The sequence below is a fragment of the Cygnus atratus genome, chromosome 14, assembly GCF_013377495.2.
Source record: "Cygnus atratus isolate AKBS03 ecotype Queensland, Australia chromosome 14, CAtr_DNAZoo_HiC_assembly, whole genome shotgun sequence".
Classification (NCBI taxonomy): domain Eukaryota; kingdom Metazoa; phylum Chordata; class Aves; order Anseriformes; family Anatidae; genus Cygnus; species Cygnus atratus.
This window is the reverse complement of record NC_066375.1, coordinates 15,213,224-15,225,957: the sequence shown is the minus strand read 5'-3', so window position 1 is coordinate 15,225,957 and position 12,734 is coordinate 15,213,224. Positions and strand designations below refer to the sequence as shown.

General features: G+C 39.7%; 1 protein-coding gene across 3 annotated transcripts in view; it reads right to left on the bottom strand.

The window, feature by feature from the left end:
- Positions 1–12,232, bottom strand: part of SLIT3 (slit guidance ligand 3) — a 508,988-nt gene extending 496,756 nt beyond the window's left edge. For 2 of the 3 annotated variants that reach the window (XM_035562874.2, XM_035562876.2), the window contains exons 1-2: positions 11,850–12,232; positions 11,509–11,763 (exon numbers count right to left, since the gene is read on the bottom strand). In XM_035562874.2, coding sequence (XP_035418767.1) covers positions 11,509–11,693 — 185 coding nt within the window. In that variant the 5' untranslated portion in view covers positions 11,694–11,763; positions 11,850–12,232. Of the gene's footprint in view, positions 1–9,398; positions 9,466–11,508; positions 11,764–11,849 lie in introns of all 3 variants that reach the window. The other variant, XM_035562875.2, reaches the window with a different exon arrangement.
- Between the last annotated feature and the right edge of the window lie 502 nt (positions 12,233–12,734).

Here is a 12,734-nt window from a genome sequence, read left to right as displayed (position 1 = left end):
CTACTCATGATTATGAAAACCATTTTGCACTAAGCCTCTTACATACTTAAGAATAATGAAAGAACAACCTTGGAAAACAATTATCTTATAAAATGAAGTTAACATCAACCGGGAATAATTCATTTCCAACTTCTAACAATCTTCATGAGCAATTAAACTTGAGAACTTCCCAGGAAAAATACACACGATTACTCCTCATCTTTTGCTGCCTTTTCATACATTAGCTATTACAAATCACTACTCCAAAGGATTGCAGGCCTGTTTCTTATACTTTCACATTCTTATCTGAGAAACTTATATCCAGATGCGTTTCTCAGCCTCAAGAACCAGCCCCTGCCCTATGGCTTTACTTCACAATATCCACTGCCATTTCTGGAAAACAAACTTCCTTTGCTCAAGAGCTTGACTTCTGGGACTTGTGTCACCACTGTATTCTTGTCTCCAGCTTACCACCCTACTGCAGTTAGGCATTTCAGAAATGCACAATTACTTCCCTGTACTATTTCCTTCTATTGAGTTCTTTTCCTCCCCAGCTATATTATTAAAAGACCATCTCTAACCAGCTCTACCACTTCAAGAGGAGGAGACTGCTAGCCTCTTCTCATCACTCTACAGCTATTTCAGAGAAGCCTGTAACCCAGTTCTCACTTCAGTAAGTGATGTTGTAACCACTACCACACCATCACCAAGCCAACACGTTTCATCCAGCATTTTCTGAAATCAGCATTTCAAAACACTTTTAATATAATGCCTGTTCCAATCAAAACAATACCACTATACAGACAAAATAAATTTGAGGGGAAAAATCCCTAAATGAAAACTCTATTAAGGTCCACACAAAGCATGTCTCATGACTAACAGGAAAATACAATACATTTGAACTGCTTTCAGGATGCACCTTTTCCTTGCTAAAAAGTGATTTAAGTGATCCTTGAACAACACAACTGTATTAAACTTTAGTGTCCTCATATCTGTGGATGACCAACACATAAGCAGCAATAATTTTAATGGGCTTGATGTCATGTGACTACATCTGCTATGTGAGATTTCTGTTGCAGATTATACTCTAAAACAAACAGATTGGGCAATGAAATCTTTGGCAGAAAAGTATCCTGTGCTCTCTACTATTCCCTTACTGTAAGAGAAAAAATACTAATGTAAAGCGAAATTATGTTCTTACAGACACCTCTGTGTAACAGTTGGAAGTTTCTGGTCATCCATCCTTAAAAGAACTGCATGTTCCAAGGAACTCAACTACTAAATTTCAGGGTAATTTCTTCCACTTTCAAATAACCTTTTTGGAATCTCTGAAGAAAAACTGAAAGTAGGAATTAGAATCTATTCTACTTTGGGGAAAGTTGTTTGTGGAAAAGACCTTTCCAAGTTTTTGCATTAGGCTGATATTACATACTATGCAAAACTAGCTACTCTATCTGCTGCTAATAGCCATTTTGCCAAACAAAACTTTTTACTTCTCCAAGTTTAAAAGCTGTTAAAATACCGAAAGTGCTCATCATTCACCAGTGCATACCCAAAGAAAAATTTCAATGAAAACATTAATAGAGTAGGATACTTTGGTTCAACTGCCTTAAAGCATTTATTTTTACTATGACCTGCAACAGTCAGTAAGGCTCACAAGATCACCCTTTGTATCTTTTGTAACTGTTAAGGTTATTTATTAGTGTCCCTATAGAAACATATGGCAGTAATGCCTTGCAATCTAGTAATCCATTTATTTTATACAGGTTAACGAACACATTCCTTACCAGACACAGGAACAAAGGAAAAGACCAACTGAAAGAACAGAGATTGAGAAATACTTCCCTAACTATTAATATGCACAAGAATGCACCTATGCCTCTGCTTTCAGCATACTATTTCCATAGTAGTTAAGTGCCTATTTTTGAAACATTTCATTAGAATGTTCATTCACAGGACAGCATACTTTCCCCTTTCCTCCCTGCAAATCAAGCAGCCACCAGCCTTGACAGAATGCAGCTCTTGGTAAAGCAGTTTGGAGCCAGCTATTAAACCCTGCATTTTACAGTGCTGTGATTTTGGATATGGGAACCTTAAATTCAGTAGTATGAAATTTATTACTGTTGCCATTTTTATCATGCCTAGAAGGACCCTTATGACCATTCAAGATTTCTTCACATTAAGCATTGTACAAACAAAGATGGACCCAAAAGGCTTTCCGCAAAGACAAAAAAAAAAAAAAAGGTAAAGAGATGGAGACAAAGAAATTAAACAGTATTGATCAGGACAGTAGGTATTGACCTCAACTCTACAGTAGCCCAACTTGCATTAAAATTTTTCATTTGCCATCACTAAAATTAAAGAAAAAAATTGCAAAACTACCTTTTATTTATTGATTTATTTTTTAAAGGGGGCAGTTCCTCTAATGGGAGAGCATGAAAATGGAAAACCAAAAAAAGAAACATCTAGAAAGAGTTCATCAACAGCCAACAACACCCACCACCTTCTACAACCGCATTCACAGACTATTAAAATAAGTTACTGATTTTCAATGAGTTAACTTCCAGAGCAGTTTCTCCCTCCCTCTCACATGGAGCCCTGATTAAGACAGAAGAGCTGATCTGTCTGCACAGACAGGTATGACTGTGACAGTACAGAGAAAACATTCTGAAAAAATTACAGGCAGCTGATTTGTCTTGTTCTTTTGGGTGATTGCCTACACGTACAGTCATACCGTAAGGTGACTAGAGTACCCCCACACAGCAGAAGAGGTTTGAAACGTCTCCGTTGAACTCCTAAAGATAGCATCACTGCTAACAGCCTTGTACCTCAAACGCAAGTGAGCAGAGGTACATGTAGCAGCCAGTAACGTACTGGCCTAATGAGAATGCTATCTGCCGAAATTGTCTGAATTACTCGGGCTTTAAATACATTAATTAGGTGTTTGAGAAACTTCATTAGTAACCCGATACTACTTCCACAAGGCTGATCACTCACCATACGGTTCAATAGGAAGGTAATCTTACTGACCTCTCTCTGCAGGAGGCACTGACGATTCTTCAAAAAAGTACCACTTACATAAGTTAAGAATTGCTTCTGCAGTATCACAAATTTTCAGGAAAACATAGGAAAATGTGTGTTTGCAAGCAAGGCCAATTCTGAAATCAATTTAGAAGTTTCAGATAGTTTTTGCAGATTTATCTTAAAAATGCGATGGAAATGTGATGGAAAAATCAAGTCAAAACCAGCTTTAAAACAGCAAGGTATTTTTTTCATTTTAGCATAACTTTTTTTATTGAAAATGCTTCCTTCATCAGTGACAGGGAAGGAAAGAATATAAACATCAGTTCAAATGATTTCCCCCTGTGAGGGACAAAATTAGATTAAGGTCTCAGAAAAAGAAGCAATCCCAGATAGAAAGGTAAAAAACTAATTAAAAGCTCCAGAAATCTATCAATCACAGGATTAAAAACACATATTGCAGCCACCAAACAGATGGTATAAAACTGAAATACAAGACAAATTTATTCTGACAGAGACAACTGACAGACCAGATTCAGTTGGGGTTAAAAAAAAAAAAAAGCTGAAATAACTGGCAGAGAGGTAACAATCAGCCTCTTAAACCCTATTTATTTTCAGTCTTAGTTAGATATGGCTCTCAGAACTCACGCAAAACTTACTCTGCTAGTACAAGACAACAGACCTCTCCCCCTTATATAAATAGGCAGAGAGTAGATCTGTTATGTATTTAGTGCCATTACAAAAAATGCCAGTTGCTTACAAGGCCATTTCCCAGCGGAAAAGGACAAGTTCTTTCCATTTCTGAGAGCCATTCAACATATTAAATGATACATCTGACTGGACAACACTGAAAGAAGATCTGGAAATAAAACATTATGGGTCTCTTGAGTTTTTCTACTTGATTTTCTACTACTTTTTTTACTAGATTTTTCTACTTGAAAAATATTGAAAACAAAACTTCTTGGTCCATGTCACAAACAGAATATTACTAGAGCCCAGCCCTTCCTTATCCTGAGAATTACTTTAAAAAAATAAACAAAAAAGTCAAATTGATACAGCCATACACTGTCAAAAAAAATCTGTTACTGAACCTAAAAGGGATAGGAATGATAACAGCAGACCCTAAGCCTAAATCCATAGTAAACTATAATAACATAGCTGAATCGACAAGAATGACGAGGAACTTCCCATTATCCAAGGAGCAGAAAGGAGACAAGGCACGTTCTACAGACTTATCAAAGACTTCACAAGACCATGGGGCACAAAATTTACCTTTACCACAACTTTTTCTGAACAAGACTGCTTGCTCATCTACACGTCCTTGGAACATGAACAAACAGATAGACAACCACCTAAATGAATGTCACATATTTATTCTAGTGCCACTGCCAATAATTTTTCTTCAAGTAGCTTTGTCATTTGATGTTCACATGAGTTTTTCCCCACAGTTATCTTGACAGCTTCCTTCCACACTTGAAGCTAGAAGCTTGCTTTGTCTCTACTCGATGAGGATAAAACATTGTTTTGTCTTTGCGGGGGTGGAAAAACAACCTAAAGAGGAAAAGAGAGCTCCCCTTCAGGGAGCTGTGGAACAACAAGACAAAGGATGCACGTTTGTTCCTACAGCTGTCATCTTCAAGACAAAAGTTGCCTCTACTTAAATTTAATACAAGCTCTGCTAGCATTGGAGAAGCATACTGGCACGTGGGCTCACTTTCTCCCCAGCTGCTGAAAGGTGTTTCAACTTTGTGCCACAGAAATTCTTGACCTGATCCAGTATCTGTACTTGCAGAGAGCAAACAGGTAAAAGAACTAAGAGGCACTACGTTACTTATGAAGAACATTCTACAACCTCTTCCAAAGGTTAACACAACATCTGAGATAATTCAGTAGTTGCAGTATTACAAGACACAGTGAAGTTTATGTCAGAATTGCAGTCCAATATCAGACGCGTTCTTCCTAACTCCTTTGAGTGTTTCAGGGTTACTTAGAAAAGAGGAATTATCTCTAATCACAGAATTTCTTAAAACTTACTATCTCATGAGGCTGCAGGCACTTTTGAAGATAAGTGGCTGCACAACTTGCAGTTCACATTCATTCTGAATTACATTTAGTTACGCTACTTCAACAGAAAGATTTAGTTAGATTTTGTAGGTTCAAACTTAGAGAAAGAGGTAAATAAGAAAACAATTAAAAAAAAAGATTCAGAATTTACTGAGGGGGAAGAGTGATTTACTTTTTAATTAAACACAAATGAAATTACTTTCTTTGCTTGAAACATTACTTGAATGGTCACTGCAACCCTCAGCCATGGTGAAAGAAAGCTCACTTCAAGCTCAGTCTTCAGAAAATTTATTAGAAATTTACACTGACTTTAGCAGACGATACATGAGAAAAACAAACAGATGCACAGCTATGAGTAAGAAAGAATCCTGACAGCCTTTAACTTTGAACCCAGAGCAAAACTGTTTTCTATTCATTCCTGGTGGATCAAGTGTAAGCCAACATAACTGCAATATTTAAGGAATGGCTTCCATTCTCCATAGTTCTTCAGGGATGATTCAATCTTCTAATCAAGGACAAATGGATCCCACTAGACCACCACCAGGCTAAAAGCTATTCATTTTTAAAGATTAGCTGCAGCAACAGGCAGCCAAAGGAAAAAAGAAAAAAAAAAAAAAAAAAATCAAGCACTGTGGGCACCGCAGGAACAATATCAAAAAGTTCTATAACAATGAAGTTTTGAGTCATTTGAGTTATTAGCTCATGGTTTAGAACGTATCCTGATTTAAGTCTCCTGAACTGTCTTCCCAGTAAACAAGCTCAATTCTTAATGTAGAATTGCTTCAACTTGTTCACTGCATATCCTTATTAAAATTGAGATCTGTTGTGCTACATCCACGTGGCTACCCCAAGCATCTTGTGAGATTCTGTGGGGAAACTATCTTCTTTCTGATCTATGGAAGCTAAGGAGTAGCTTAAATATTACTAAAACAGACAGCAAGTCATATCACATGTTAATGTCCACGAAGAAAAGGTTATCTTTGTTTTAAACATAACTGGAAATGCTTGAGCTATAAAGAAACATACATAAAACAGGCATGGCAGTTATGTTCCAAAAGACTATTGACAGTACTCCCTATGAAGGTCAAATGACTTCAAAACAATCAACTAAAATCAAGGGATTTTTTATACAGATACCTGTAAGAATACAAGAGTATTAGGATTTATTTATTTTTTACATCATTATCCATCTATCCAGGTGAGTTACACTGACTTTGGTACACACTCCCCTGCCAAAAACACACACAAATTCCAGAAAGAAAAAAAATACATCTTGTCTGTACTTTAGGATTACATAAAACAATATAGCTATTCTTTAGAGGGGTTATTTGCCATTCCTCTAATTCTTTTGCATGAATTAATAACTCAGCCACAAAGGTAAGATCATAAAAAAGTGAGTAGCCTCATTCATTAAGAAATGTGCAGTAAATAATCTGAGTCCTTGGATTTCAGAATCCTAGCCAAATCTCTGCGAACTACAGACAGCATGACAATGGCCATTATTTCCTTATGTAGCTACCAGAATTATAATAGCTAATTTCATCCTCCTTCCTGTTTCGATCACTTCAAAACAAGGTAACAAATTTAATAGCACAAGACTCTGATCCCCTGTAAATTCATTTCCACATTCAGCGAAGCACAAGCAGTCAGCATTAAGTTAGTAAAGGGAAATTAGCCAAATTAAATTAAGCAACTCAGTCAAGTTTTCCCAAGATCATTACCTTTGACAGCAAGCTCTTCGAAGCCAAAGCCATGCATGTCTACTCATTGACACATTCCCTAGAGGAAGGAAAAAAAGGCCCCATGCAGGGTTTTGGAGATGATTACTACACAAACAAGTGCTACTCCCTAGTGGGAAGAATCCTAGAAAAACAGAAAGTCAATGTACGAGTCAATATAATATTTGCATGTGTTTAACACTGTATTCCACAATAATATGGAAGCATCCAAGACAGTTTAGATTTAATTCAAAGAAAAAAATGAGGAAGTTGAAGACATAATAAGACAGTGCAATTTCAGCAGCTACATGCAAGGCCAAAACCACCATAATAATATATTTGTATAACAAACCCCAGACCACATGAAAACTCCAGAGTAAGCAGATGACTAAGCTTCTAAATTGCACCTAAATGTGGACATACTCAATTTAGCTACTCAGGCAAAGCGTAGAACAGATTAGTCCTGCAAGCTCTATCAATTTAGAAAGGTAAAGAATCCTCCAAAGTAAAAGACAAAAACAAAACCAAAATTAATACAAGAGCTATCAATTAAAGCAGATTCCAAGCCAGAAGTATAAATTGATGAAGAACTCAACGTGGCTAAATTCTTCAAAGACACATATGTATATACGTATACTCTTACATACACACACACAATGTGCTTATAATAGAGAAAGAACTAGACATGAGTGGGAGGAAAAATGCAGAGACTTGTCCTTCATACTCAACCAGAAAACACACATTGACCCAACACCCCTGAGCAGTTTGTCCACTTCACTTGTTCCTTTCAGGGCTGTTGAACACAGCAACCATCAGTCAAGTGGCTTTGATCTGCTCATTACATTTACACCATTTCAAACTAAACTTGACTATCAGCACTAAGTGTTATAAAAAGCCACATGTATAATACTTTACATATATAGAAAACATCTACAGAAGAAAATTATACAAATACAGAGCACATATAAGAACTGAAGCACTGCGAAACAAACTCTGATGACAGAAGTCTGAGGAAGCAGTCCTAAGGAACGTTTCAGAAAGGTAAAACATTCAAGATGTTTATGGATCCATTTACATAACCTTAATTTCAAAACTGTCATTTCTGCCTCCATTATTTGTGCAGAACACTTTCTCTGTTGCAGAACTTGGATGTAACAATCATTGCATGCACCCCTGAAAGTTAACTCTAACCCTACTGGTAGGATTTTAAGTTACTCAGCAAATGTGGAATGGATCAGTAACTACTAACAAACTGGAAGGTCAGCTGTATTACTCTTGCACTTACACATATGCATCTTGGACCTACTTTCATGTCTATCTCTTCCTGTGTGAGACATGAGTTATTCCAGGGATTCCTTCTCTAGCATAAAGGTAAATGGAATTTGCTCACATTTGTTCCCCCACTCATTTGTTTTCTCCAGACTGAATCATCTCTGAACAAGTAGCATGCAACATTCATAGCTCTTTTTAGGTCTTCATGAGACCTAACTTCTTAAAAACTACAGTCTACACCAGACAAATAGAATACTGCCATAGAATGTAATAACAAGGTAAACTGCTGCACAAACCTAATACTACTTGCTATATTTGTAAAGCTACTATTAAAGATGAAACCGTATAAAGAAAATTTTAGGCTAGTTGTATGATCTGTGATCATTGGTTAATCTGTGAATTCCCCTCAAGATATAAATCATAGGTGCAACTATTTATAAAAACTACATCTTCAAAGCACTGGAAAAAAAAAAGAAAAAAGAAAAACATGCATCTCATTTATTATGAAGAACAAGTAATCAAAGCTCTGGTGATGTTCATTTCTTGCAATATCAGATGTTCACTAATTTATTTAATAGAACTTCTCAAAAAGACATGTTTACCCCCTTAAGACTTTTATCATTTTTTCATGTTACACTTTCAGCTTTCCTTGGGTTTCATATTAATGCAAATTTAAATAATATTTAACTTGGCTCCTGTAGCCAAAACATTCTGTAACATTTGTACAAACATAACTCTAAAAGTTTGGTGGCAAAATATTTTAAGTGGTGCTGTTAGATCTCTTATTAATTAAAGCCAAAAGTTTCCAACATGAACTGGTAGGTGGATTTTTTTAGCTCAAAAGAGTGCAGACAGAAGACAACATGAGTCTAAGAAGTCACTTGCTGTGTGGCCCTCAAGAAACTTGTCTGAATTATTTTCCCAGCATTCAAACATTTTTCTGAGATCAAAAGTATCTTTGCCATTTCAGATGCAATCAATTTGTTTTCATTTAAGTTAAACTAGCTAAGACTGCATACCAACCCACTGTCACGTCACAGGTAGAGGAGTCCATGGACCACAGAGAAAATGAGATACTTGGATATATCCAGTGGCTGACTGATGTTTTACCTAAGAGCAGAACTTAGACTCAAGGGAATATAAGGTCTTTCCCTCTAACGATCACAGCAGAAAATTCAAGTTAGTGCAATTAGTAGCAATCTAGATTTAAAAGAATTTATACAAGCTTTAAACCAGTGCTGTATTGAAGACGACAGTGAACTTTACAAAAACAATGAAATGCTCATGGCAGACTAAGAGAATAAAAAGTAAAGACAGTAACACATTCTATATTTTTAAATACCTGTATGATCCTCTGTATGCTATTTCCACAAGGCTTCAGCCCCTGAATGCTCCAATAATACACTATTTCCTAAAAAAGCAAAAAAAAAAAAAAACAAAAAAAAAACAGCACAGATATATATATCACTCATCAATAGATTATCTCTGAGGTTAAAGATTTAAACTGAATATTGTGAAATAGCGTTGTTCATCATGCAGACATTAATCTAAAACTTAAATCTGTAAACTATACCAAAAATTATCAGGACCAAGAGCACAATGATTACACGCTCTTTCACTCTTTTTAACACTTAACATGCCAAGGCCAAGAAACTTCCTCTCTCAGCTTGGCTTCTCACAAAAGGCAAGGAAAGTTAACATCTCTATTAAGTACATTCTCACAAAGAAAACCTAGTAACACAGTGAATTCAGCCTTGCTAAAACATAGGCAACTACAAATTACTGTATTGCTCTTTAAACGCTTCTCAGGTGGCCAGCTAACCTTGTATTGTGGATTATTCTAAACTGAAATCTAAATGTTTTATCCCAGCCCTTGACTCTTAAGCAAAACAAACACACCCCGCCAATGAAGCATACAAAATGTTTGTGTTATCACACAGCTACACTTACTCTCACTGGCTTGGTATACAACCAGCTTGGGAGGGGTGGTGTTTGTTTGTCTTTGGGGTTTTGTTTGTTGGTCTCTGAACCGCCAAGTTGCTACCCATCAGTTTTAGAAAGTACAGAGTTTTGTGCACAGAAGTTAAGCTTTCTGTAACAGTTATCTGAAAGCTATTGTTCACACAGCTGGGGTGGAAAAGAAGGCTGATATGGCCACAAAACATTAAATACGGTGGAATAGCCTAGTAAGAAATCTGCATATTGCTATCGTTTAAGATCTCTCAGCACTATAAAAGTAATTTAGAAACCTTCAAGGATGCTATAAAATTTCCCTCTGGAACAGAACTTAGCCTTTAAAAGGCATCTACATATGAAAGCTTTGTTTGCTTTGTAACCTAGTTTAGCTTTCTTACTTCAGGAAAATACGCTTGAAGTTCCCCCATATCTATGGCTCAGAAGGAAATAAAACAGGAAATCAGGCCATAGAATAAGCAGTTGTTGCCAGCAAGTTTTAAAACATTTTAAGTTATCCATTAATCTACATAAGGCACAACTAACTGCACTTCTCTTAGGCCATCAGTGGAGCCCAACGCAGAGCCACGCTGAAGCTCTGTTTAACATTCCACTTTAGACATCTTCATATCTAGCACTGGGCATTCTCTGAAATATGCCATATGCTGTGCATTAAGCAAAGCCAGAGATGCTGTCCTCTGCGCCAAGTGAGTGCCAGAACTGTATCAGGGATCTCAAAAGTTTGCTTTCAGTTTTTCTCTTAAAACCTTTTTAAGTAAAGAGAGTCCACTAAAAAAAAAAAAAATTATAATACAAATTTAGTCTGCACACACTGATTACATTCTCCTGTGCTGAGGTCTGAAGCACCCCACAATATTACACTGCTAGCATAAACTCCAAAGTAGATTAGAAATTAAATTACCAGCTTCCTCATAACAGTGACTCTGGCAGTTTAAGACAGAAACTAGAGACTGCTTTAATGTGACCTCTTATCCATCTGAATTAGTTTATAGCAGTAGTCGATTTTTCCATGGTGATGAAGTCACCATGCTGCAAAAGTATGCAAGGAGAAACTGCTACCAGCCACCAGGTGAAAACATCCAGGTTTCTAATTGCATATGAAATTGCTGTTTGCATTGACAATGATTATTGCTGGAAGCATTCCAGGTAGAGGTCTAAGCTCTATTACAAGCAAGTCACTGCAAAACCCAATCAACAAGATCCCAATCAGCGGTTATTAAACTCAGGAGAAAAAAAAAAAAATACTAAGAAGCTTCCAAAAATGCTGGGTTTAGCGTTTGGTTTTGTTTTAAAGCAAGAGCAGCAGCAGGATACCTGTAACTTCTGAAAAGCTCCTCCCCTTCCCTCCTGAAAACATTAATCCGTATTTCATTAGTTAAACTGCTGTAACTATGTACTCCGTGCTGATAGGCAGGTGTTGAGAAATTCATCCCAGGTGTTTGAACAAGTACTCAAGGAGCCCCTAACGTTTATTACTTACAGTCTCTCTGCATTCCTGGGAATATCCCTCGGTACAGTTTTGAGTCCTAGTCCGTGGCAATCCACGTTGGAAGCAATGCACGTACATTTATGTGGGCATCCTCCAACAGGCATCCAACTCGCGGAGCTCCAAAAGCTCAAGATCGTTCCAAGGCACAAAAACGCGCTTCTTCCACCAGCCAACATGGTTTCTTGAGCACTTCAGCGGGTACAAAAGTGTGCGCGAGCAGCCGGCCCCTAAAGATGAAATGCCTCTCTGAAGGAAAGGAAAAGAAAACAAGAGGCTCTTAGTACAGCCCAAGGGAACCCACCACTGCCATCATCGCCGGAGCACCAGCAAACCTTCAAAGGCGGCTGCGAGGGTTACGTTAGGTGGAAGAAGGTGGGGAACCGCCTGCCGGGCTCAGGTTTCCTCCTGTTATTTACGAGCGGTACAAGAAGGCAGCGACTTGAACCCAGCTGGAGCCAGACGCGTCCTCGGATGAAGGGGAAGCGGCGGTGCCCACCCGCCGACCATCCCTCAGCAGCGGCGGCGGCGTGCCGGGCAGCCTCCCCCGCTCCGCATCGCCAGGGGCAGCAGGTACGAGCCGGGCAGCAGGCAGGTGAGAGCTGGGCACAGCAGGTAAAAGCCCCCGGGGCGCTGCCTGCCGCGCTCGCTGCTGCCGCCGCCGCTCCCCCGCAGCCCCGCGCTGGCGGAGCCGGGACCGGGAGGCGGCGAGGGAGCGGCCGGGGGGCGGAGGGGGCGGCGCTCGCTGCCTGCCTCCCGCCCGCCCGCTCCCCTGCACCGGGCACGGACGGCAGCCGGGCGAGCGCCCGCGGCGAGGGGGGGCCCCCCTTGCACACACGCACCCCCCCTCCCAAAATCGCACCCGCGGCGCCCATTGGCTGCGGGACCTTGACGTCAGACGGCGGGTGAAGTTTCGGAGGGGAAGGAGGGGGGAGTGCGGGGCTGCGCTGGAGCCGGGGGGTCCAACCACTGGGTGGGTGACCCCCCTCGCCCCTTATTCCCCCCAAGAAGCTCCGTGTTTGGGGCCGGAGCCCGAGGCCCCGAGCCGGCCCCCGGCGCCCCCACGCCGCGGCCCCGAGTTGGGCTGCGGGGGGCTCGGGGCTTCCTCCGCCTTTTGTTCGCCCCGTCCGCACTCCCCGAGTTCCCTCTGGCGGCCGCGGACGAACGCTCACCGCCAGGCCACGCGCTGCCCCCGCGCAGGTGGCCCCCTTCACCCCCCA